The 26,821-nt window shown below is 46.5% G+C and overlaps 1 protein-coding gene and 1 non-coding gene across 5 annotated transcripts in view; one reads left to right on the top strand and one right to left on the bottom strand.

Moving 5' to 3' along the window:
• Positions 1-505: 505 nt before the first annotated feature.
• LOC118149002 (U6 spliceosomal RNA) lies at positions 506-609 on the bottom strand. Its single transcript, XR_004736178.1, has one exon. It is a non-coding gene; the product is annotated as a U6 spliceosomal RNA (small nuclear RNA).
• Positions 610-7,351: 6,742 nt separating this feature from the next.
• Positions 7,352-26,821, top strand: part of SH3BP5 (SH3 domain binding protein 5) — a 77,975-nt gene continuing 58,505 nt past the window's right edge. For 2 of the 4 annotated variants that reach the window (XM_078354249.1, XM_035278188.3), the window contains exons 1-2: positions 8,137-8,454; positions 10,117-10,179. In XM_078354249.1, the coding sequence (XP_078210375.1) occupies positions 8,311-8,454; positions 10,117-10,179 (207 nt within the window). In that variant the 5' untranslated portion in view covers positions 8,137-8,310. Of the gene's footprint in view, positions 7,552-7,691; positions 7,759-8,136; positions 8,455-10,116; positions 10,180-26,821 lie in introns of those variants that run through there. The other 2 variants (XM_035278189.3, XM_035278190.3) reach the window with 2 other exon arrangements.

The raw sequence follows: 26,821 nt of genomic DNA, 5'->3' as shown, positions 1-26,821 counted from the left end.
TCTTTTTTTAATTGCATTTTAGGTTTTGGGGTACATGTGAAGAACATGCAAGATAGTTGCATAGGTACACACGTGGCAGTGTGTTTTGTTGCCTTCCTCCCCTTCACCTATATCTGACATTTCTCCCCATGCTCTCTCTCCCCAACTCCCCAACCTCCACTGTCCCTCCCCTATTTCCCCCAACAGACCCCAGTGTGTAGTGCTCCCCTCCCTGTGTCCATGTGTTCTCATTGTTCAACACCCACCTATGAACATGCGGTATTTCATTTTCTGTTCTTGTGTCAGTTTGCTGAGAATGATGGTCTCCAGGTTCATCCATGTCCCTACAAAGGACACGAACTCATCATTTTTGATTGCTGCATAATATTCCACAGTGTATATGTGCCACATTTTCCCTGTCCAGTCTATCATCGATGGGCATTTGGGTTGGTTCCAGGTCTTTGCTATTGTAAACAGTGCTGCAATGAACATCCGGGTGCATGTGTCCTTATAGTAGAATGATTTATTTTTAATGGAATACTTCACAGATTTGTGTGTCATCCTTGTGCAGGGGCCATGCCAGTCTTCTCTGTATCATTCCAGTTTTAGTATATGAGCTGCTTAAATGACTACTCTTATTTATTTATTTTTGAGATGGAGTCTCACTCTATTGCCCAGGTTGGAGTGCAGTGGCGCCATTTTGGCTCACTGAAACCTCTGCCTCCCGGGTTCAAGCAATTCTTCTCTCTCAACCTCCCTAGTAGCTGAGACTACAGTTGCATGCCACCACTGGTCAGGCTGGTCTCGAACTCCGGACCTCAGGTTATCCACCTGCCTTTGCCTCCCAAAGTGCCGGGATTGCAGGCATGAGTCACCACACCTGGCCTCTTCTTTTTAATGGAACATTTTTTCCATCTCCAAGATTCCAGCACCATCCTAAATATCTGTAGTTCCTCTAAGAGTACAGATAGACACAAAAAATCTCTTTCCTGGGTTCTCTATGTGCTGTGGCCTGTAATTCATCTGGATCAAGAGATGAGTTTAATTCAATTTAGACAAAAATAAATGTTCTCATTAGAAGGGAGTGGCCACATCGCAAGACAATTTGGCAACACACTGATGTCACTGAATCACTGAACTAAACAGATGCCTCTTTAATGTGGAGGCTCTGATCCCTTTCAAAGTACTGGCTTCTATAGATCTTTGAATTCTTAGAACCAGTCACTTGTGGTCAAAAAATATTGTTCAAGGGTGTATAATCTACCTTAAAATTCTCTTCAACCTTGTTATGTGCCATGATCCTTAGGGATCGCTGGGAGGAGAAGAGAGAGTCGGGAGGAAGACCTATGGAGCCAGCTATCCTGCAACACCTTACCATGGGGTGCTCTGGGTAGAAGTCAGACATTTACCTGTGTGTGGCCTGCCAGGTGTAAGTGGTCTGCCCCTGGGGTTCTGAGGTTAACTTGAGAGTACATCCTAAAGGGGCCAGCCAGCCACTCCTCACGTCTCCTCTACTCTCTGAATTTTCTGAATTATCTGAATTTTCATGTTAGATCACTGTTTTCAAGTTAGTCTTTTTTTTAGGGGGACCTTGCTGGTGCAGGGGATGTGGGTGGGATGTGGTGGCTGCGCGCGCCCGTGAGTCCCTCTCTACAGCCAAGATGAAATTAAAAATCTCTTGCTGCTGCAAGGCTCCCTCATGTTAGTTTTAACTGCTGGCTATGTCGGCCAGGTAGCACATACCCCAGACCTGATTCATCAGTCGCTTCTAGTTTGCAACCTCTTACCTAAGGTGCCACGTAAATATCACTGGTGGAGAAAGAGGGGGTGCTGGTTGTCAGTTTCTTCCGTCGGTGACGCCAGAGTGTGATGTGAATGTGGATTCGTTCTTAGTCCAGACAGCAGTTTCTGTTCTAGGAGTTAACAGATAGTTACAAAGCATTTTAAATTAAATTTAATTACTTTATTTAGAAACAGGATCTGTATCTGTTGCCCAGGCTGGAATGCAGTGATGTAGTCTTGGTTGACACTTTAGCCTCAACCTCCTGGGCTCGAGCAATCCTCCCGCCTCAGCCTCTGGAGTGGTTAGGACTACAGGTACACACTACCACACCTAGCTAGTTTTTGTATTCTTTTTTTTAGAGACAGGGTCTTGTTATGTTGCCCAGGCTGGTGTTGACTCCTAGCTTCAAGCAATCCTCCCACTTTGGCCTCCCAAAGTATTGGAATTACTATTATGAGCCAGCGTGCCTGGCTCACAAAACATTTAAAAAAAAAAAAATTGGCGTTGCAGGGAATCTTCATTTAAATGTCATTGAAATTTGACAGAGTCAACTTCACAGTGAGGGATTCATGTGGCTGCTGCTTTGGGGCACTTTTTTTTTTTGAGACAGGGTCTCACTCTGTCACCCAGGCTACAGTGCCATGGCACTTTCTTAGCTCATGGCACTTTCCTGGGCTCAGGTGATCTTCCTGTCTCACCCTCCTGGGTAGTTAGGACTATAGGCATGCACCACCACACTCAGCTAATTAAAAAAAATTTTTTTTTGTAGAGATGTGGGGAGGCTCTTACTAGGTTGCCTAGGCTGGCCTTGAACTCCTGGCCTCAAATGATCCTCCTCCCTTGGCCTCTCAAAGTGCTGGGATTACAAATGCGGGACACTACACTTGGCCCGGGGCACAATTTTTGTGAGGGCCTGACTCCCCAAGTAAAGGACTAGAAATTTGTCATCTACATATTTAGGACCCTCAAACTAGCCCCAGAAATAGTGCATGCATGTAGTAGGGGCCAAAAAGTGTACTAAATTAATGTTGCTTTCTGCAGGTCTGGATCTAAAAACAAAAAACGAAACAAAAATACAAATGAATTAATGTTGCGGACCACTTTCTTTCACAATTTGCTTTAAAAACATTAAATAAGGCCTGGAGCAGTGGCTCATGCCTTTTAATCCCAGCACTTTGGGAGGCTGAGGCAGGTGGATTGCCTGAGGTCAGGAGTTCAAGACCAGTCTGGCCATCATGGTGAAACCCTGTCTCTACTAAAAATTAAAAAAAATTAAAAAAAAAATTAAATAAAAACCCTGTCGGGCATAGTGGCTCACGCCTGTAATCCCGGCACTTTGGGAGTCCAAGGTGGATGGATCAGTTGAGGTCAGGAGATCGAGACCAGCCTGGCCAACATGGTGAAACCCGTCTCTACTAAAAATATAAACATTAGCTGGGTGTGGTGGCGTATGATTGTAATTCCAGCTACGCAGGAGGCTGAGGTAGGAGAATCACTTGAACCCAGGAGGTGAAGGTTGCAGTGAGCCGAGATCACACCACTGCCCTCCAGCCTGGGCCACAGAGTGAGACTCTGTCTGAAAAAAAAAAACAGGCCAGGAGTGTAGGTAGCTCGTGCCCATAATCCCAGCACTTTGAGAGGTCAAGGTGGGTGGTTCACGAGGTTGAGAGTTCAAGACCAGCCTGGCCAACATGGTGAAACCCCGTCTCTACTAAAAATACAAAAGCTAGCTGGGTATGGTGGCACACGCCTGTAATCCCAGCTATGCAGGAGGCTGACGCAAGAGAATCGCTTGAACCTAGGAGGTAGAAGTTGCAGTGAGCTGAGATCACGCCATTGCCCTCCAGCCTGGATGACATAGCGAGACTCTGTCCCAAAACAAAACAAAACAAAAAAACTCCAACTCTTTGGCTGATTGCGGTGGCTCACACCTGTAATCCCAGCACTTTAGTTTAGCTGCTGAGTACAGGTAGTAAGTAGTAAGGCTGTGGGATTGAACCAGGGTTGGGATTGTGCCACGTGCTTACAGTGGTCATGGAGAAGGGCGAGGGAGTTGTGGTAGGGCGAGGGAGTTGTGGTTGGCCGCAGGTGTGGTGATTTTAATGACAGATCATGGAATCTAAACTAGATCAAAAGGGAAGTGTGGACATAAGCAGGTGAGAGACTGTAAAAGAGTCTAGGGAGCCATGATGAAGCCCTGAATCAAAGGTTAGAAAGATGGGAATGATTTGGGGACTGTACTGTAGAAAATTCCACTCGTCCTTGCTGACTGTTTTCATTGGGATTCTCAAACCATAGGTGGGTCCTCAGTGCAGCCTGGCAATTGTAATATAGTTCCATGGTCAACTCAGTCACCAACTCTCCTGGCCAGCTCTTTCACAAAGCCTCTCTCCTCCAACCTCCAATGCCCTCTGCCCCCATCCCCTCCTTCTCAGCTGATGACCTTGCTCATTATTTTGCTGAAAAAAAGAGAAGCAATCAGAAGAGGCTGATCATCGGCCTAATGGATCTCCTTTGTCTCTTCTGCCCTCTGTTCCTCAATGTCCACTGAGTCAATTTCCCATACACTAGCCAGAATTATTACATGATCACTCACTCAGAACAAAATCCAAACTCTTTACCGTGACCTAAAGCATCTATGTGGTCTACCCACATGCTCATCTCTGATTTCATCTCCCTCCCTCTCTCACTGGCTGTCTCTGCCCTACACACATGGATCTCTTTGCTTTTTCACCAACATCCAAGGCATATTCCCTGCTCAGGACCTTTGCAAATGCTGCTTCAGTCTCTGGAGTGCTCTTCCCCCAAAAGTATGTGTGGTTTTTGCTTTCTCATTTCTTTTTTTTTTCTTTTTTTTTTGGAGACAGAGTTTCACTCTTGTCATCCAGGCTGGAGAGCAATGGTGGTATCTCAGCTCACTGCAACCTCTGCCTCCCAGGTTTAGGCGATTCTCCTGCCTCAGCCTCCCAAGTAGCTGGGATTACAGGCATGAGCCACCGTGCCCAACCGTATGTATTATTTTATATTTATCTTTAAATTCCACGAAATAATCATAAACATATTCTCCTTGTGAAAAATACAAACATTCCCAAGAAACTAAGTTTTCTTTGATCCCCTACCCCCATCCCAGCCAATCCTAGGCCACTCCCTTCTCCCTTTTCCCCAGAGGTAGCCACTCTTCACTGGGTGTAAATCCTTCCAGGCCTTTCGATGTGCACTTACGTGCATTATATATGTGCCAGTAGGGAATATATGCAGTTGTCCTTGATATCCCAGGGGGATTGGTTTCTGGACCCCTGTAATGCTAAAATCTGAGATGCTCATGTCCCTGGTAGAAAATGGCAGTGTTTACATATAACCTGTATACAGCCTCCTGTATACTTTTTTTTTCATTAGAAAAGTGTTTTTTTTGAGATAGGGTCTTGCTCTATCATCCAGGCTGGAGTGCAGTGGCATGATCAGGGTCACTGCAGCCTTGACTTCCAGGGCTCAAGTGATCTACCTCAGCCTCTAGAGTAGCTGGGACTACAGGCATGTGCTACCATGCCCTGCTAATTAAAAAAAATTTTATTTACAAATAAATAAATAAATTTTATTTTAAATTACAAAATTTAAAAGGTCTTGCTTTGTTGCCCATGCTGGTCTCAAACTCCTGGCCTCAAGCAATCCTCCCTTCTGCCTTGGCCTCCCAAAAGACAGATTACAGGCATCAGCCACCATGTCTGTCCCCTTCTGTATACTTTGTTATTATTTATATATTTATTTATTTTGAGACTGGTCTTGCTGTCACCCAAGCTGGAGGGCAGTGGTGCAATCTCAGCTCACTGCAACCTCTGCCTCCTGGGCTCAAGCAGTCTTCCGATTTCAGTCTCCCAAATAGCTGGGACTACAGGCATGAGCCACCACATTTGGCTAATTTTCAGTAGTTTCTGCAGAGCTAGTGTTTCCCCATGTTGCCCAGGCTGGTCTTGAACTCCTGAGCTCAAGCAACCCACATGCCTTGGCTTCCCAAAGTGTTGAGATTACAGGTATGAGCCACCACGGGCAGCTCCTTCTGTATACTTTAAATCATCTCTAGATTTCTTACCTGCAATACCTAATGTAATGCAAATAGGTACATAGTTGTTACATACTGTATTTTTTTTTTTTCTAGAGAAAGAGGCAGTCTCACTTTGTTGCCCAGGTTGGTCTTGAACTCCCAGCCTCAAGTGATCCTCCTGCCTCAGCCTCTCAAAATGCTAGGATTACAGGTGTGAGCCACCATGCTTGGCCATGTATTTTTAAATATAGATTTAAAAAATTGTTGTGTTTTTTTCCCCCAAATATTTTCTGTCTTTGGTTAGTTGAATTTACATATGTGGAACTCAAGAGGCTACGGAAGGTCGACTGGTTATTTTTCTTATTTTAACTTTAGAAACACTACTGGGATTAGCACTATAGCTGGCCCAGATCTCCAAAAAATAAGATGACGAAAGTCTGAACTGATGTTCTTAGGCAGCTGGGCTATGTCTCATAGGTACATTTTGAACCATTATGTTGGTCTAAGCTTAAGCAGAAATGTACTTCGGAGTTTGCTGATGAGAATGGAGAGGACGGGGTGCTACCAGCTGATGAGAATGGAGAGCACGGGGTGCTGCCAGCTGATGAGAATGGAGAGGACGGGGTGCTGCCAGCTGATTAGAATGGAGAGGACGGGGTGCTGCCAGCTGATGAGAATGGAGAGGACGGAGTGCTGCCAGCTGAGATGCATTTCTCATGGTCAGGGCTGACCCCACGGTTCTCTGTTTTATTTCAAACCCTCTCACTTTATTCAGAGCTAGGAAGTACCTGCCAGTTGGAGGGTCAATTCAAAGCCACCAGGGAACACTGGTGGCTCATGTGTCACAAAGTGACGCCTATGGCTATCTTGTCCCTGGCTTCATCTATCATTGGAAAACCAAAAGCAACTATACTTTAGCAAGGAGCTTTGAAACGCCTCTCACAGGCGTTTCAAACGCTGACTCATCCTTGATTTAAAGAGCAATGAACAGGTCTGACCTTTTTAGAAACAAACCATGGCACTACCTCCAGGAGACAATGGACTATAGTGCCAGCGGGGTATGGGGTGGTGCCTTGCCCAAGGAGTAACCCTCTAGCCTAGTTTCTGACAAAACCACCAGAAGCAAATTTATTTATTTATTTTGAGAAGCGGGGGGGGGGGGGGGGGTCTAGCTGTATTGCTCAGGCTGGTCTTGAACTCCTGTCCTCAAGTGATCCTTGCGTCCTGGCCTCTCAAAGAGCTGGTATTACAGATATGAGCCACCACGTCATACTAGACACAGGTGTTATAAGGTGGCTTTGATGACAGGTTCTCAGAAAGAAGCCCCTTTCTTAAGCAAAATTGTCCACAAATTTTGGACAACTGGTGGACAATTTTGTTTAAGCGGATGGGCCACAGGCCTCCCTCGAGAACATGAGAACGTTCTGCATTTCTGGAGGGAGGGAGACGTTGGCAGCCATGTGCTCACCTGCTTTGCCAAGGTCATTCTTCGTGTTCCCCTGACATCACAGTGGCCCTGACATAAAAGCAGAAGCGTGCCCCTTCAGTTTGGCTTTGTCGGGTGCTGTGTCTGCCAGGCAAGCTTGACCTCCCTACTCGTTGATGGTGGGCAGAAAGTCTCACTAATTCACAAATTCCTGGCCAGAGCGTGCCCATCAACAGCGGTTGCACTTGCCACCTCCTTAAAAAGGCTGTGTCAGCCCACTGGCATCCCAGCTCAATGCATTCTCCATGCTGCCTCGGTATTCAGGTAGGACCGCGGCACCTCTGTGTTTGGGTATGGGGCGCGCCCAGAGGGGCCGCAGCCTTCGGCCATGCAGTTGCGCACGGAACTGCAGCTGGTTCTCCTCTCTGCACTCCTGCGTCTACGTGAGCACACATTTTAGTTTCCTTTTCTGGGGAAATCTTTGAGGAGGCCCCATTCCCAAGGGTTGCCCAAGGGGAGGAATGTGGTTTGGTAAGTACAGGGGTTCGGCAAGTCTTTTTACTGGTTGAGGGTCACTGAGCGCAGGTTTCTGAAAGCGACTTCAGCGTGAAAGCACCCCACATTCCCACCGCACACTCAACGCGCCTCGGGGGAGGGAGGGAGAAGGGGACTCCCGAAAGCCGGAGGCTTGCGTTGCGTAGTTGAGATATATCCGGGCTGCTAAGTGACAAGGGGGTGGGTGCTCTCCTATTTTGCCACCTCGGAGATGTGGAGGGAGCTGGGGTTTTGTGACGGAGACCTGGGTAGCTGGGACTGGCCGGGGAACGCGCGGCCGGGGCGGGACGGGGGCGGAGCGGGCGCTGCGCTGACGGCCGCTGCAGAAAGGGGGCGGCCGCGCCCATTTCCTCTGCTCCGCTGCGGCCGGAGCGATCCGCATCGGCGAGCTGCGTCTCCCGGGTGTCGGCTCCCGCGGCTCCCCGACAGTGCCCGGCTGTGGCAAGGCGGCTCCAGCCGAGCCTGTGGCGGCTGCGATTCCCGGGGCGCTCCGGAACCCAGTGCGCTGCGCGCGTGCCGGCTGCCCGCATGGACGCGGCGCTGAAGCGGAGCCGCTCGGAGGAGCCAGCCGAGCTTCTGCCGCCTGCCCGGGACGAGGAAGAAGAGGAGGAGGAGGAAGAGGGGATGGAGCAGGGGCTGGAGGAGGAAGAAGAGGTGGACCCCCGGATCCAGGTAGGGCGCGCGGAGTCGCCCCGCATCCGGGCTTCGCCGGGGATGCTGCGGAGTCGGCGTCTAAGCGGACACCCACTTCGCAGCCCCCAGTGACTGTGGTCCGGGGACTGGCGACCGCGTAGCTCTGGTGGCAAGAGAGGGTCTGTATACTCCATTTCATCGTCTCCACAATGAAGGCTGCAATGCCCGCGTGGATGCGGCCTGACTCTATTGCGGGCAGCCCCCCGCAGACCCCTAGCAGGATCGGGGTCGCCGCAGAGTGCCTAGTGGTTTGGGCTGTTGTGCAACAAAGGGAAAAAGGGGGCGGGGGCGCCCTGCTATCCTCGGGGTGCCCCTGGCCCGGCCACGGCGCCGCGGGGATGGCACGGCCTCCACGCTCTGCGAGGAGGGGTCGCCTGCGTGGGCGGCGGGCACCGTGGGCGGGTGGGCGTTGCCCGCCCCTGCGGCGTGGGCTGGCCCCAGTGCCCCGGTGCAGCGTCCTCACCTGCCGGAGGTGCTCGGCCTGAGCCGTTTTCCTTCTCTGATTCATTGTTAGCGAACTCAGCGGCTTATTGTCACCACCGGTGCAACGTTCTGTCTGGCCTGAAATTGCTTAAAACCCTGCTTTCCCTTGTTGTGAGGTTGGGCATGAACAGAAATCAGGGACAACTGCTGCGCAAAGCTGATGCGTGGAGGCGGCGAGGGGATTGGGCTGGCTTTCTGTGCCTCCATTTCCAAGAGAGATCTAGGAGTGACAGTTTAACCTCTTCACCCCTAAACAAAAAGCAGAGCAAATCCCTTTCCAAGACCCGTTTTCCCCAACCCTTTCAATAAATCATTTTTTAAAAATGGATTTTAAAAATGCTCTGTAATTTCTGGATCCTTAATTGCTTTTTGGTGCGCAGATCAATTTACAAGCTCACTTAACTCAGTGGTTGGGGTTTAAATGAATTGTCAGGTTAGCAACATAAAGATCAGGTGGGGAAAAAATCCTTGCATTAGGAATGCTGTAATTAAAATAATTGGTTTGGAATAAATCGCATGTTATTGGTGTGGAATTATGTTAGCAAGATCCTTTGTTTGCATAGTAAAGACGAATTAAGTTCATGTTGGATGTTTTTCACAAAATGTCAGTTTGTAAATTTTTTTTTAAAGGAAGAGAATTAAGGCTAGTTTAAAACAGCCAGCTAAGTAGGTTGAATAATTGGCAGTGTCAAAAGATTTTTACCCTTTACAGAAAAATAATTCTGATGAGTTAATACCAGAATTCTGCCCTTGATTTCACTGGATTTATATTTTTGGCTTGGCCTTGCTTATTGTCTTTTATTGTTTTCTAAGCAAAGTTCTTGCTCAAGGCAGATGGTACTGTTTTGATTAGGCCATTAAGCCATTTGTAACAGGTGGGGTTTACTTGAAGGCACATACCTGGAATATTTGACCTCAAATTCCAAATGTCCCTTAAGACATTTTCAAAAGGGACACCGTCAAGAAAATGGTTTCAGAAATGCTGACATTCATTTGCTTTTCTAGCCAAGCTTCAGCTGTTTGCCTTAAGAATTAGTACTGGTTCTTCATTTGTCCTGCAAATTGGGCTGGGGTAATTTTTCAGGTTATGGACTGAGTTATACTGGAAACAAAAGATGGATCCCTTAAGTCTTTTTTTCTCCCTCTTTTCTTCACCAGGGAGAACTGGAGAAGTTAAATCAGTCCACGGATGATATCAACAGACGGGAGACTGAACTTGAGGTACAGAGAGCTGAGTTCCTGTTCTTGAAGTGGTGTCACACCGGCACAAAGCTGGTTAATTTCGTGTTCTGACTGGAGGGTTATTGCTGGACTCCCCTCCTTGCGAGTTGAGCGACAGCTCCCTGTCTCACAGAATAAAATACACCACTGAGCTCAACCTGTGGGCGGAACGCATGTGGATCTGATTTCACATGTTGTTTTTCATTATGGAAGCTCCATGGGGCCTAAACTGAGTCTGTGCAGAGCATTGCACAATGCTTAAGCCCGGAGTTTTAATGTGACTGCAAGGACAGAGGGGAAAATTAGCTGAACTCTTTAATGGAGAATAATGAATGAGCTCACAGAATCTCTTACATGTTCTGGGCGGTTCCTACCCTTTGTCCTGGAAAGTGTTGCGTTGTTTCCTCTGACTTAGACCATTTCTTGTCTTTCCTGTCCTAGTTTAACTCCCCCTTCTGCTTCCCCGCTCCTTTCTTTATTGTCTGCTTGTGCATAGAATATAATTATAATGGTAACGAAAAGCTGTTTAGACCGGGAAGGGCTTTCCTGCTGGGAAAAATTGTTGGAAACTAAAACCCGATTTGAATTTCGTGTACGTTTTCCAACCAGAGTGTAAACAAGTTGGCATTCCTCACAGCCTCCCTTTGGTTCCCCACCCCTTCCCAGTAGTGGTGGTTTTTTTTTTACCACCCATCAGCAAATTTGAACATTGTATATATTTGGGTGAGTGACTGTCAGAGCTCAGAAGGGACTCCCAATGCAGTGTCCCAGTACAGGCAGCTGTTGGCAAGGTCTGTTTCTGTAGCAGGAGAAATAGCAAAAGTCAGTAGAAGGGACAAGAAGCATGTGGTTTCTGAGAGCGAGGGTACAGGAGACAGGAATATCATCTGCCAGGATTCACTGGCAGCCTTGATTCTGCTGCATGCGTAGCCCCTGGAGTTACCAAATCAGGATGTAGCAAGGTGGATTAAAAAGCCTGTTGCTCTGAGCTGTGTGAAGGGTTATCGTTAACCACCTCCATTTCCATCGTAGGTGTACAAGAGCACGGGCTCTCTTTCTTCCCAAGTAAAGTAAAATCAGTGTTTATTTACGTTTCTTTCACTTACGAATTGAGTCTCTTTGTGAAGTGAGTAACTGGAACCTCTTGGAAGCTCAGATTTCTAATGCATTAAACAACAAAACCTCTATCATTCCTGTAGGGCTTTAGCATTTATAGAGTGTTTTTTTTACGCTTTATTCCAGTCCATTTTGTCATACCAGCTGTTCTGTCCTATATGGTAGCCATGTGCAATGTGTGGCTATTTGAATTTAATGCAAAAAAAATTTTTTTGAGACAGAGTCTTGCTCTGTTTAGGCTAGGGTGCAGCGGTGCGATGTCTGCTCATTGCAGCAGCCGCCACCTCCTGGGCTCAGGTGATTCTCATTCCTCAGCTTCCTGAGTAGCTGGGACTACAGGTGTGCACCACCACGTCTGGTTAATGAAGTCAATTAAAATGAAGTAAGACTAAAATTCAGTTCCTCAGTCACAATAGCCACCTTTCAAGAGCCCAGTTGCCACTCTATTAAATTACTGTCATCATAGAATGTTCTGGCCTGGAGAACAAGGAGGGTAGGGACTATTTGCTTTCCAGATGAGGACTCAGAGGCTCAGCATCTCGTGGTTCTATGATGCATCAGAGCCATGCCTCCCATCCTCCAGCCATGCTTCCTCCCAGGCATTTTCCAGGTCTCTTCTGGTTCCTCTGTCCTGTTATCCCCAGTGCTGGGGTGCAATCACAGCTCACTGCAACCTCAAACACCTGGGTTCAGGCAATCCTCCTGCATCATCCTCCCCAGCAGCTGAGACTACAGGTGCATGCCACCATACCCGGCTATTTTTTCATATGTTTAAACGTTTTTGTAAAGATGGGGTCATGTTGTATTGACCAGGTTGCTCTTGAACTCCTGGCCTCAAAGTGATCCTGCCACCTTGGCCTCCCAAAGTGGTGGGATTATAGGCAGGAGTTGCCATAACCAGCCTGGAAAGTCTTCTCCCCCCTCCCCACCAAAGCATTGATTGATTCTAATTGCTCGCCTACTATGTGCCAGCCACTGTTCTGGGTAATGAACAAGATGGCCCATGCATGTCTCAGCCTCCAGAGTGCTTACCTTCCTGGGGTGAAATTGGTTAATCTGTTAAACTCTTTTTAGCCCTGACTTCTGAATCTCATTTTGGAATACTCTTAGGTATTTGTGTGTCACAGGAAGCCACCGGACAGGTGCTTCCTGCCTGAGTCTGGAGAGCATTTGGACTGTGTGAGAGGCGAACTGGAGGGTGTGAGGGGGTGGCCAGGGCTGGGCCGGGTTGCTGGCTGGCCTTTTCACGGTATTACAACCCAGACTGACTCATAGAAATATAATATGGGCTACATAAGCAATGAAAAACTCCCTAGCAGCACATTAAAAAGGAAAAAGTAACAGCTGAAATGAATTTATTTTGTTTAACCCGAAATATCTGAGACAGTACAATTTCAACATGGACTTGCTATTAAAAAATTATAGATATTTTGCATATATTTTTGCATTAAGTCTTTAAGATCTACGGCATATTTTACACCTAGGGCACATTTGAGTTGAGACTAGACACAATTCAAGTGTTAGTAGCTACATGTGGCACTGGTTGGCACAGGTTGAATAGGTGCTTTCTGTCACAAAGGAGTCAGGTGGGATGGCACTCTTCCTGCTGGGCACCAACTGCTTGTCAGGCACTGTTGGCCACTGCAGTTATGTGGGTGAACAAGACAAAGGCTCCTCTAGGAGTTGACATTTTTGGTTGGGGTGAGGGGCAGAGAGGGGATAGTAATTACTAGTGGTAATAACTACAGTAAGAAATGTGACAGAGACACTGGAGGGGTGCTGCTGGAGGATGCATGAGCAGATGCCTGCAGGAGAGCCTCTGTTTGCAGAGGAACAGATGGAGTGAGCCAGTGGGGTGGTCAAGGGGAGTATGCCCAGGCATCGGGGCAGGAAAGTGAGCCATTTTAATATATATAGTCGAGTCTTTTTTTTTGGTCTGAGACAGAGTCTCACTCTTTTGCTCAGACTGGAGTGCAGTGGCATGATCTCAGCTCACTGCAACGTCTACCTCCTGGGTTTAAGCAATTCTTCTGCCTCAGCCTCCCAAGTAGCTGGGATTACAGGCATGTACCACCATGCCGGGCTAATTTTTGTATTTTTAGTAGAGATGGGGTTTCACCATGTTGGCCAAGCTGGTCTTGAACTCCTGACCTCACCATCCGCCCCTCGGCCTCCCAAAGTGCTGGGATTACAGGTATGAGCCACTGCACCCGACCAGCTAAGTCTTGTTTTTGTGGTACTTGTATTCCATAAAGTTGTGCACACTGAATTAGTGAATACGGAACCATTGTTGTAGGGAAAATGCAGGGCTCCGAGCAAGCTGTGGTCACATCATTTTCATCAACTGATCAATAGTAATCTTTTCAGTTTCCATTAAAAGACACTTTATTTACTATATATTATTGATTCATTAGTATTCAACTCGGAGCCACTTACCTAACATGTATTTTCTCGGCAAGCTACATCACAGCCTGCTTGTGTTCAGGAATGCTAGCTAGATAGCACTTTAGCACTACCCTTATGGGCCATGTTCAACAGCAAAATCACCAAAGAAAGCATAAAAGTGTGAAGACATGACACTAAGTGGACGATGAAAAGGACACTTGTTTATACGACGAGCACAGAAAGGAGGAGGGCAGGGCATCGCTCTGTGCAGCCTCAGCTGGGAAATTTTCACTGCTTAGCATAGGTCGGTAAAGGGACCTGAAAGGGCTGCGCTTATTGATTTTGGGGCTTCGTACACATTTTGGTGAGTGGACGAATTCACAAGTATGGAATTGGCAAATAATAGTCTACTTTCAGGGCCCCCGGGGGAAGGTGCTTTGCTTCCCATTTCCTTTCCCTTTGCCTGCTGGTTATGATCTGGGGTGTTCAGCACCTCTCGTGATTTTTGTCTGATGAAGCTGCATTGGTGGCCAGGCTTGTAGTAGTTGCCGACGTGCTCACAAGCTGCAGTGCGGTTGTCCGTGGGTAGCTGTATACTGAGGTGTTGCTCCTGAGGCTCACTTTTTTTTTTTTACCTTTATTTTTTCCTGAAGGTTTTTCTGTAGATGCTCACTTTTAACATCCCATTTCCTGTCTTGGCCGTTTAAACTCCAGGTTGCAGAAGGGCCTCTGGATGCCCGCCATCTGCCGTGTCAGTTGGATGTCTGTCTCTTCCTGCAACCTGGGTTTGCCTCTGACCTTATTTGAACAGTGCTGGGTCCCCTTTGCACTCTGATTTATATCAGTGAAAGCCAATCTTTTCAAGTTGTTAAAGGAGGAACCTTTTAACCAGAGAGGCCCTGGATATTAGCCTGATGTTCTAAGTTAGGAAAATAAACATTTTCCCACAGATCCATTGATCAGTCAGTTTTATTTATTATTTTTAAAAATTTTATTTTTTAATTTTATTTATTTTTTTAGAGACGGGGTTTCACCATGTTGGTCAGGCTGGTCTCCAACACCTGACCTTGTGATCCACCCACCTCGGCCTCCCAAAGTTCTGGGATTACAGGCGACCAGCCTATTTATTTATTTATTAATGAGACAGGGTCTCCCTCTGTTGCCCAGGCTGGAATACAGTGGCACAAACTCAGCTCACTGCAGCCGCTGCCTCCTGGGTTCAAGCGAGTCTCTAGCTTCAGCTTCCCAAGTAGCTGAGACCAAGGGTGCACACCATCACACCTGGCTAATTTTTGTATGTTTAGTAGAGATGGTTTTACAGTGTTGCCAGGCTGGTTTTAAACTCCTGAGCACAAAGCTATCTGCCTCCTTCGGCCTCCCAAAATGCTGAGATTACAAGTGTGGGCCACCATGCCTGGCCAGCTTTTAAATTCACTAAGTATTTATTGAGTACCTACTATGTGATGGGGCAGTTTTAGGTGATGGTGTCAGAGCAGTGAAGATAATGGACAGAAGTCCCTGCTCTTCTGAGGCTTACATTGTAGAGGGGGTGGAAAATGCAGCAGAGAGTTAAAATACACAGAGTAGGTTATCTGATGTGTGTGAAGGAGGAGAGCAGCTGGAAGGGGACTCAGCTTGTGGGTGTTTAGGGGGAGGGGGAGGGAGAGGAATGCAGTATTGTCTGGAGAGAGTGAGCAAACCTCAGGCCCTGTGGGGGAAGAACATTCCAGCTGGAGGGCGCATCAGTGCTAAGGTGGGAGTGGGCCTGGCCTAGCTGAGGACCAGCAAGGGGGCCTTGTGCCAGGCATGGGTGAGCAATGGATGGAAGAGGAGGCGACGAGTCAGAGATAAATGGGTTATTCAGGTGTGTGACAGCCCTGTCAGGTGAGGTAATAAAACTCCATATGCTGATGTAATTTTAAAATGCATATTATGTAGATCTATCTCTTTTCAAATGTTTGTTAAAACAGATGCCACACAGAATTTCTAAGTCTAATCAGAATAAAGATTTGTAATATTTCATGCCCATATATATGTGGTTTTAAGCACAATATACAGTGTTTTCATCATTTCCTGTGCTTGCCCTGAAAGGAGCTGTTCCAGGGCTGTGAAGTGGTCCTAGGAGGAGGTGGAGTTGGGGGTAGGGGTAGGGGTAGGGGCGGGGGGGGGGGCCAGGGGCCAGGGGCCATGCGCCAGGCAGGGCACAGCAGAGCCTGATTACCGCGTACAGCTCTTCTGGCTCCCAGTAATCCAAAGCTGACTTTTCTAGCTCCCAGAATTCCCCCACCCCCGGGAGCAAAAGCAGTGAATGGTAAATGCTTATGTTCTTTTCCTCCCTGCTCAGCTTAGATATGAATAGTTTCTGCTTATACTTGTAGGGTGGCTTGAAAAATCATTTGTTGGTTGGTTGCAGTGGCTCATGCCTGTAATACCAGCACTTTGGGAGGCCCAGGCGGGCGGATCACCTGCAGTCGGGCATTGGAGACCAGCCTCACCAACATGGAGAAACCCCGTCTCTACTAAAAATACATAATTAGCCAGGTGTGGTGGCACATGCCTGTAATCCCAGCTACTCTTAAGGCTGAGGCAGGAGAATCGCTTGAACCCTGGAAGTGGAAGTTTTGGTGAGCCAAGATTGCACCATTGCACTCCAGCCTGGAATATAAGAGCAAAACTCCATCTCAGAAAAAAGATTTGTTTCTGAGTATCTGTGTTCCTCAAACACACTTAAGCCAGCACCCATGATCTCTGCCTTTCCTCCCTCCAAAAATCAGCAGATATTTTCTCTTAAGAACAAAACCTAAAACTTTTTTTTTTTTATCCTAGGAGCAATGGTAGAACCAAAAACTCTGTTTTGAGCTTAGATACTTACTTGGAGGTGGGGGTGAAATGGAAGCCACCTGGCCCGTCTCTCATGAATTATTAGCACAAATCAGGAGAAAAATTCCTCTATCACAGGACAGTGTTATGTCCTAGTACTTTCTCCTTCAGAACATGTGTTGGGGGAATGCACTCGGGACTAGGTCCTGTAAGACTCAGCTGTGCTTTGAAGAAACTGCTAGGGAATGTTTGAGGCAATAGATGGACTGGGGAGGGAGGAGGAACTATTTCTTGAAGCTGCACCAGATTCCAGGCCTGGTGGCAGGCTGCCCAGTCTGGGCTGGCAGAGCCCGTGCACCCCCGACCTTCTTGTACGTAGGTGAGATCTGGTTGAAGTAATCATTGGCTTGGAGGCCTTCCTGCAGCAAATACTGTGTGGGGTGCTGGGGACCAGGGTGGTCAACAAATAATCAGGCACGTCCCTGCCTTATGGAGCTTGCTGTCTCCTGAATCCACACAAGCAATTGTAGCGGAGTGAGGGAGGCCCTGGTAGAGTCACTCAGGGACATTTGGGAGGCCACACAAAGCTTTGTTGAAGTAGGGGGCATCAGAGTTGAGGTGTGCAGATCCCAAATAGTCTGAAGATAAAATCCAGAGCAGCCTTAAAGTGAAGGAGGCAGAGAGCTGACGTTACAGACATCATCTGCCCCCTGAGGAAGGTTGGGGCGGGAAGAGGTGGAGTGTTAACCGGACCTTTGGTGATTGGCTGATTGTAAAGAAAAAACATGTGTGAGGTCTTTCTGCACATCTTCAAGGTAGCCTGGACCGGGGCTGCTGCACTGCTCCCACAGTTCTGACTTGAAGTTTGGCCATCAGAGTGGTGGTGCTTAGAGTATAGGGGGCTTCAGTGGCCCCTATACTGCTTATTTTCCTTTGGGGAAGCAGGTGAGTGGGGAAAGATTTGAAACTTGTAGAGTGACTTAGCTGTAAGACAGCTGGCAAAGCTTGGTCTCTGGAGCTAGAGACCACCTGGCACTGAATCCCAGCTCCCTCTTTTTAACTGTGGGATCTCTGGCAGATTATGTAATCTCTGTGCCTCAATTTCTTCTCTAAAATGGGATCATGTCTCAGTTTTTGCTGTGAAATAACCAAAACCCAAAGCCATGGGGAAGGGCAGGTGGAGGGAAGAAGCTGTCTTGACATCAGGTGATGTAGGTTGAAATTAGAGGTCTGCTGACTTCCAAGGATACTTGGCACGTGGAAGCCTCAGTTTCCTCATCTTCACATCTGGGGTCTTCGATTCTTGCCTACATCCCGTGGTTGCCTGGAGGATGGTAAGGGATGCTGTGTGAGGGAGTGCTTTGAAAGTTGCCCGGCCTGAGTGGACAAGAGGGCCGCCTGTGTGCTTGGCTGGCAGGGAGGACTGAGACCCACTGGGTGCTGCAAACAGAGACGGTTCCAATGAGATGTCCACTGGGGCCAAACTGGCCATGGGGCCTGGCAGTTGCTCTGTGGTTCTCTTCCCCAGGTCCTGCCATGACCTTTCTTTGTCAGATTGGCACTGGGAAAAGGGCCAGAAGGAGGGCTCGTACAAGCCATACAGCGGCATGGACTTTGCAGTCACTGGTTCGGCAGGGCATTGTGCTGTGGCCTGTCTGCTGTGATGTGGAAATTAGTTTCCCTGAGTGAGCCCTGCTTTATTTATTTATTTTTTGAGACAGGGTCTCAAAAACTGGAGTACAGTGATGTGATCTTAGCTCACTGCAACCACTGCCTCCCAGGTTCAAGCGATTCTTGTGCCTCAGCCTCCCGAGTAGCTGGGATTACAGGCATGTGCCACCATGCCTGGCTAATTTTTGTGTTTTTGGTAGAGATGGGGTTTTGCCACGTTGGCCAGGCTGGTCAACTCCTGACCTCAAGTGATCCTCCCACCTTGGCCTCCCAAAGTGCTGGGATTATATGCGTGAGCTGCTGCAGCCTGCCTCCTGGTCTCTGTTGTCCAGGCTGGGGTGCAGTGGCACAATCAGAGCTCAAGCAGCCTTGAACTCCTGGGCTCGAGCGATCCTCCCACCTCAGTTTCCAAAGTAGCTGGGACTACAGGAGTGCACCACCATGCCTGTCTAATTTTTATTTTTATAGAGATGGGAGGGGTCTCCCCGTGTTGCCCAGGCTGGTCTTGAACGCCTAGGCTCAAGCAGTCCTCCTGCCTCAGCTTCCCAAAGTGTTGGGATTATAGGCATGAGCCTTCACACCTGGCCTCCCAGTCTGTTTTCAGACAGGCTGATGTGTTCTCCTTTCCCTCCCCAGAACCTGTCCATTTATGCAGATGTTGCCTCATTAGCATATAACATTCTGCCTTGCTCGTGGGTGTTAGCATTTTAAGAGTGGACTTTCACTTTAAAAAAAAGATGTGTGGATATGAAAAAATGGCCATGGTCTATTTAGTGGGAAAAAAATTAAGCTATACGTAAAATATATATAAAACTATAGAGAGAGCATATATAAAACCATATATATAGTAAAAGAATATATACATATGAGAAGACAGGCCTAATATAGTTATTCTTTTTTTTTTTTTTTTTTTTGAGAGGGAGTCTTGCCCTGTCACTAAGGTGGAGTGCAGTGACGCGATCTTGGCTCACTGCAACCTCCGCTTCCTGGTTTCAAGTGATTCTCCTGCCTCAGCCTCCCGAGTAGCTGGGATCATAGGTGCCTGCCTACCCTGGCCGGCTAATTTTTGTATTTTAATAGAGACAGGGTTTCTCTATATAGGTCAAGCTGGGCTTGAACTCCTGACCTCAAATCATCCACCTGCCTCAGCCTCCCAAAGTGCTAAGATTACAGGTGTGAGCCACTGCACCCAGCCAACATATTCTCATGTGGGCCAAAGAATATGAACTGATTGTTACTAATTATGGTGAAGTAAATATGGAAGTTGAGAGTAAGGCTTTAGAATTTTTTTTTTTTTTTTGCAATTTGATGTTGTTGTGACATCCCAGGGGCATTTTACTTTCCTAGTTTGTTTTTATGCTACAGAAGTCTTGATGTACAGTTGGGGGAGGATCCATCTCCGCGGTGTTTGTGGAGCCAGGCTCTAGAAAAGTGTGCCCTCATGTTGCCAGGTGTTGTTGCTACTGCTGAAGATGCTGGTGATTTTTAGTTTTCATTTCTTGGTGTTTTCTGAAATATTTACAGTGACCCTATGTTATAATTTTCATGGCATGGGGGTGGGGAATGAAGCTTATTGTAAAAAAAATAATGTCTTTTAAACCAAAGAAATGAATTTCTCTGGAAGGAATTTTAGGAACTATGAATGCTGATGGGAAAAACTTTGGATTGGTTGTTCCTGCCTTAACTATAGATAAACCCTGATGTCGTGGGTTTGCTTGATGAATTAGTATATTGTTAAGCTACTGTAGTTATAATTCATGGAAGGATGAAAAGTGCTTTAAAGGCACTTTAGATCTTTTACAGCCAAGAAACCTTCATTTATATGCTTATTTAGAAAATACAAAAAAAGTCAAGATATAATGGAAAACATTCCAAATATTAAGAATATGCTGATATTCGAACTTAGTTACTCTGTGCATTTTACTGTTAGCGTCACTTCTAAATGGATAAATGTGGGCACCTATAGGTTCTCTTGCACAACTGCATTCACGGTAGCCACATTAGCAAAATGATACTAGTGGCCAAAATGATGTTCTGGCATTGGCTAGAGCATGGAAATAGCTATCCAATATTGACATGGACCGTATTGCCTTAAAAAAACTAGACCTGTTTTCCTTTTAAGCTATAAAGACCAACAAGGTAATACACAGACTGTCCTGGCCCCTCAGCTAAAACCCATGATAGGGTCAGAGGCGCTTGTTGCAGTTGACGCTGACTTCCCCACAAATCATGTGACTGTATCCCCAGCTGTATTCAAGGTGCGCATCCGCTGACTCTGAGGTGTCATCTCAAAAGAAGACCAGCTATGGGTGTTGATGGATTCATTGCTATCCCTGTGGTTGATGAGAGTCTTCAAATCCCCAGGTTGATAGAGATCGAGTCCCTGTGGACTGTAGCCTTTTAATTTTGAGCTGTTATTTTTCTTTGTCAGCATGTGTTGTAGGGACTTTAATGTAGTGGGGGGTGTGTGTGTGTGTTGGCTGGATGAATTAAACATCTATTGAACCTCATCCTTTGGCAGGCAGCCCAGGTAGCTTTGCCTAGCCCTTCTCTTTGAGAGTTACTTAATCTGCTGATTGCCAGGTAGGTGTTTCCATCATTAAAGACTGTACTGCTTTTTGTAGTGCATTTTAACCAAGAGTATCACAAAATTTGCAAAGCAGCTCTTAGAGAGCTCAGCAAGTCAGCCCCTTTCATTTCCTTAAAGGAAGATGGAAAAAATTTTGTTCTATTCTTGCCTGATTTTTTTCCCTTTGCTGTGTTTTGCTGGATTATCTAAGAGATATTAATGTTTGCTCTGACAGAAAGAAATTGCTATCAGGGAGACAATGAGAGGAATATCCGCTGTTTATTATAACTGCAGCGAAGTCTTCTTAATATAAATCTTTTATTGTTTGGCATTAAACTCAACCAAAGCATGATGAATGGGGTTTGGTTGCCTTCTTTCACCACACCCTTTTGTTTCCAGCTTTGTTTTCCTGGATTTGAAGCCCACAGATTTAATGTTCTCTTACTTGATTTTCGGCTTTATTGGAAGAAGAAACAAAATGGGGGTGGTGGTGTTCTTCATTGTTCTGGTTACTGTTCTGCCTGAGAAATTATCCCAAGCCTTAATAGCTTAAAACAACTGTTTTATTTTGCCTATGATTTGTGGATCAGGAATTTGGAGAGGTTTTGAGAGGGCTCAGCTGGGCAGTCCTTGCTTGAGGAGTTGTGTGCCGTCAGATGTCAGCCTGGGTTATACTGGTTTGAGGACCTGGTGGACATCGGAGACGGTCTACTCTTGGTCTGACAGAGGACGCTGGCTCTGCAAGCTTGTGCTGGGAGCTCAGCTGGAGTCGCAGCCAGAGTGCCTACGTGTGACCTTTCTAGTATGGTACTTTTGCTCCCTTTTGGTTTCTGGCTTCTTCCAGAGTGAGTGTCCCAAGATGACCAGGTGGACGCTTCATGGCTTTTTCTGACTGAGCCTTGGAAGCAGAGCAGCACTTCTGTTAGAATCTGTTGGTGAGCCCACCTGGATTCTAATTCTTGTTGATACTGGGGCAGTGCCAAAGAATTATAGGCCGTATTTGGAAACTGCCACCCTCATGGTGATGTAAGACAGTGATTTGTTTTGAGGCCCATAGGACTTCTTTTCCCCCCTTTCTTCCTGTGGGAGACGTCATAAACAACCATGTTTCAGTGTCTTCCCGAGGCGCTTTAACGGTTAACCAGCCATCAAAGCAACAGCTTTGCTTAGTCTTCCCAGTGACCCTCAATAAGCCAGCAACAGTAAAGGAAAGATGGACAGTTTTTAGCAATGCTGAGGGTCTTGCCTTAGGGAATTCTTTGCCACTTTGCCCATTTCTTAAAACTTGTCTGAGAGAAAAAATTATATCATGGCTTCAATGCCTATTAGAAAATATGAGTGGAGCCTACAGCCAGAGTTACAATATTTAGATAGATGCTTTATAAATTCGGGGTGGTTAGGTTCTAAAGCCCTTGGGCAAGTCCAGATAGATGTGCTGTTTTCTTTCCCTGACACTGGTTTTGCTGGGTCTTCTCTGGGGAAAGACAGTCCTGGTATTACATTTGTTGATAGAAATTAGATCTACATCCCCACTTGGAACTTATTAAAGAAAACCACACTTCAGTGTTAACGAAACTTAGGGTCAAAAAAAAGCATAGGAGGCTGGGCACAGTGGCTTACGCCTGTAATCCCAGCACTTTGGGAGGCGAGGTAGGCAGATTGCTTGAGGCTGGGAATTCGAGACCAGCTTGGCCAATATGGGGAAACTCTGTCTCTACTAAAATGCAAAAAAGGAAAAAGTAGTAGCTGGGTATTGTAGTGCATGTCTGTAATCTCAGCTACTTGGGAGGGTGAGGCATGAGAATTGTTTGAACCTGCCTGGGAGACGAAGGTTGCCGTGAGCCAAGATTGTGCCACTGCACTCCAGCCTGGGTGACAAAGCGAGACTCTGTCTTAAAAAAAAAAAAAAAGCATAGGAAAACTTTTTTTGGAGCTGATAGAAACTAAACTGCATAGCATATGATGGTGCAAAGTGCAGGCTTTGGAGCTGAGACCTGGATTTGAATTGTCTCTCTGCCTCTTTTTTTTTTTTTGAGATGGAGTTTCGCTCTTGTTGCCTCGGCTGGAGTGCAATGGCACGATCTCGGCTCACCACAGCCTCTGGCTCCTGGGTTCAAGTGATTCTCCGGCCTCAGCCTTCCTAGTAGCTAGGACTGTAGGCATGCACCACCACGCCTGGCTAATTTTGTATTTTTAGTAGAGATGGGGTTTCTCCATGTTGGTCAGGCTGGTCTCGAACTCCTGACATCAGGTGATCTGCCCACCTTGGCCTCCTAAAGTGCTAGGATTACAGGCATGAGCCACTGCGCCTGGACTTTCTCTCTGCCTCTTAATATGCTGTACAGCTTTGGTAAATTATATCAGCTTATCTGGGTTTAATTTCCTTCTCTCTAAAATGTGAAGGGCAATACCTATCTTACCAGAGCTGTTAAGGATTAAATATGGTGATGTTTGTAAAGTGTCTGGCATGGTACCTGGTATATATGTCCAACAAGTGTTGTCCTTTCCTCCTCCAGCCCCTTAGCCATTTACTAAATAATGGCACCTAAGTAAAAATAACCACTGTTTTGTGAAAAGTTACTCTATGGGGAGTATTGTGCTAAGTGGTTTCTATAGTTAATTCTATTCATTCTCGGAACAGTCCTTCAGAATGTTGATGAGAAGGGGAGGCACTGAGTGAGCAAGTCAGTTCTCCCGGGTCACACAGTCAGGGAGTGGTGGAGCCAGGGTGTATAAGAATCCAGGAATCAGAGGCTGGAGCCCATGCCTTTAAATAGTTTGTTTGGAGGCATAGCAGATACATATTCTGAGACCCCCACTGAGGCTGCTTAGATGAAGGAATGCTGTCTATGACTTAGGGGACCAGGTTTTCAGTCTTTGCACTGATATTAACCAGGTATAGATCCTTGGGAGAGGATCATTATCTCCTGAGATTTCACTCATTTCATCAGTGAAATGGGAGCATCTAAACTAAATGATGGGCAAACTCTCTTCCAGCCCTGATATTGTTTGACTGGGATCTCCATTCTGATCTAGCCACATGTCAAATAAATTATGAACCATCCTCGGTGTTGACAGCTGGGGAAATACAAAAATGAAGTTTTAAATCTTGAAGATTTAAGCATAGATTGACTATGCTGTAATAGACTTAAAACTTCATTATTGGCTGGGCACAGTGGCTCATGCCTGTGATCCCAGCACTTTGGAAGGCCAAGGTGGGCGAATCATGAGGTGAGAAGTTCGAAACCAGCCTGGCCAACATGGTGAAACCCCATCTCTACTAAAAATACAAAAAATGAGCTGGGCGTAGTGGCGGGTGCCTGTAACCCCTGCTACTCGGGAGGCTGAGGCAGGAGAATCAGTTGAACCATGAGGTGGAGGTTGTAGTGAGCTGAACTCGTGCCACTGCACTCCAGCCCCGGCAACAGAGTGAGACTCATTTAAAAAACAAAAAGTCATTTTTGTTGAAACAATACTTGGACATAGTTTTGTTTTTGTTTTTGTTTTTTTAAGAAAAACCCCTGATAAGTTATAATAAAAAATGAAAGTCCTCTGTCTCACTCCCTCTAGTTCTAGTCCGAGAAGCAGCTACTGTGATGTTTCTAGCTGTTCCTTCAGGTCGTTTCTCTGTGTCTTTAGAGTTAAGCCATCCGCTTTGACTTTGGCTCTTTTGCATCCTGTGCTCTCCTTTCTTAACATTTTGATTAACTGAAGGCAGGAGGGAGGTTATCCAAAAGCCAGCCCCGAAGTCAGCCAGCCAGCTTGCCTGGAATGCTGTGGTGGGTGGATGTGTGATTCCTGCGCAGGCTGCACTAACTGATCTCTAGAACATTCCAAGGCTGGGCCATGAACTCACCATACTCACTAGTTATAAAATGGACCTTGCATTTCATAACAGCTTGGGGGGTGGTTGAAACACCACCCCCAATAAACATGCACATCGGTGGGGTAATCTGTCTGAAATCTAACGATTGTGAATTTTTGAAAAAAATTGTGGATCTTGCAGTTGAGGAAATAGTGAAGCCTCCTGGTGTAAACATGGCAGTAGTGCTCTTGCGGTTGAATTCGGGAGAACACTGCTGTTTCAGCATTTCTGCATCCTCTTACACAAAGAATCCTGTGGATTTAAGAACATGTGTTTGGCCATAAATGAAAAAGCCCTGGGCCCCACGAGTCTTTGTAGCTGTGTGCATGCACATGTCCTTGCTCGTGAGCATGCAGGGTTGTTATGTAACTTCGGTCCATCCTCCTGGGCCTTAAGGACTGACCCCTGTGCTTGCTCATACGTTTAAAGGGCTCATGAGTTTGTCCTTTGTTTGTGGTGCTTTGTACCTTGGGCTTTTTTTTTTTTTCATTTCATATCAAGTGCCCAAATCATATCATGACAAATTAGAGGATAGCATATCTCACACATACACGTGAATATCCTGTCATCACACTACAAAATGATCTACCCTGGGCTATTTTAAACATTTTTTTTGTAATTGGTTTAATTCCATTCTGGTGCCTATGTAATATCAACAGAAAAGATAAATTGAAAATGAGTCATGGCTGGGCATGGTGGCTCACAGCTGTAATCTTAACACTCTGGGAGGCCAAGGGGGGAAGATCACAAGATCAGGAGTTTGAGACCAGCCTGATCAACATGGTGAAACCCCATCTCTACTAAAAATACAAAAATTAGCTGGGCACGGTGGCACGTGCCTGTAATCCCAGCTACTTGGGAGGCTAAGGCAGGAGAAACGCTTGAACCTGGGATGCTAAGAGTGACAGAGCGAGACTCTGTTTCAAAAAAAAAAAGCAAGTCTTTTCCAAATTGACATTCTACAAAATAACTGGCTCATATTATTAAAAAATCAAGGCTTTGAAAGACAAACACTGAAGAACTGTTCCAGATGAAAGAATGTTAGATGACAAAATGCAGTGTGTGACTCCTAGACTGGATCTTGGACCAGGAAAACAATTTTTGCCCTTTATTGTAAAAGAAATCAGTGGGGGAGTTGATGCAATTTGGAGCAAGTTGTGGACCAGATTAATAGCACTGCACCAATGCTACTTCTGATTTTGATCATCGTACTCTGGCTATGTAAGTGGATGGCCTCATCTTTAGGAAATACGCACCCAAAATATTGTAGGGTAAAGGGGCATGGTGTCTGCATCTTACCCTCATTTTTTTCCAAGTCTGAATTTATTTTAAACTAAAAAGTTAAAAGAGCCTTTTGCCTTAACTCGGCCTCCAAATGGCAGCACTTCCCTTTGGTTATGGAATCTGAACACAGGCCAAGAATTGAAAGGAAGGCTGCGATGTTCTGGGAGGTGGAAGTGGGTGCTCACCTGCTCGTTTGGAAACACTTTGTAGTTAGATCAGAGTTCTCAACCAGACCCTTTCTGTCTAGGAGGAAATTGGTTCTACTTAGGCCTTAAAAGTGTTCAAGACCTTTGTTAACCTGAGAGGAGGGGAACTTGAAGGAGCAAACCTATCTTTCCTTACTTTGCCTCCATCCTCTTAGTGGAGGGAACCTCTTGGTGGTTCAGATAAGGACAGGCAGTGTGATCCTTGGAAAGGGTTGGAGTGATGAGATCAGATCTGTCCTTGTCAACTGTTGAATGCACAAGGCTTGCCCAGAGGGTCTAAAGCTGGGCAGTGCCCAAGCTGGGATTAGACTATCCCCCATTTTGCCCCACAGCCCACTCAAATAGCTTAAATTAAAGGGAGGATTTTCTGAAAGGTTGTAGGAGTCTTTCATGGAGCTCAATGGAAGGGAAGTGTCACTGGCTCAGAAGCATATGGAGACCACATCTCAGTTGGCCCTGACAGTCTTGGTTGGTGCCCGTAGTGCGTCTCCTTATTCTCAAAAGTGTCCTGTTTGATTGATATATCATGTGACTGTGTTGTCACAGGATTAGAATCAGGAGCCCAGGTCATCTCTCACCACCCCTCCTGTGCTACATCATGGTTCTCTCCACATTTGCTTGCTTTTTTTTTTTTTGAGACAGAGTCTCTGTCGCCCAGGCTGGAGTGCAGTGGTGTGATCTCTGCTCACAGCAACCTCCACCTCCCAGGTTCAACCAATTCTCCCG

Source organism: Callithrix jacchus, chromosome 17 (genome assembly GCF_049354715.1).
Source record: "Callithrix jacchus isolate 240 chromosome 17, calJac240_pri, whole genome shotgun sequence".
NCBI classification, from domain to species: Eukaryota; Metazoa; Chordata; class Mammalia; order Primates; family Cebidae; genus Callithrix; species Callithrix jacchus.
Note: the sequence above shows the minus strand (reverse complement) of the source record. Positions and strands in the feature narration are given on the sequence as shown.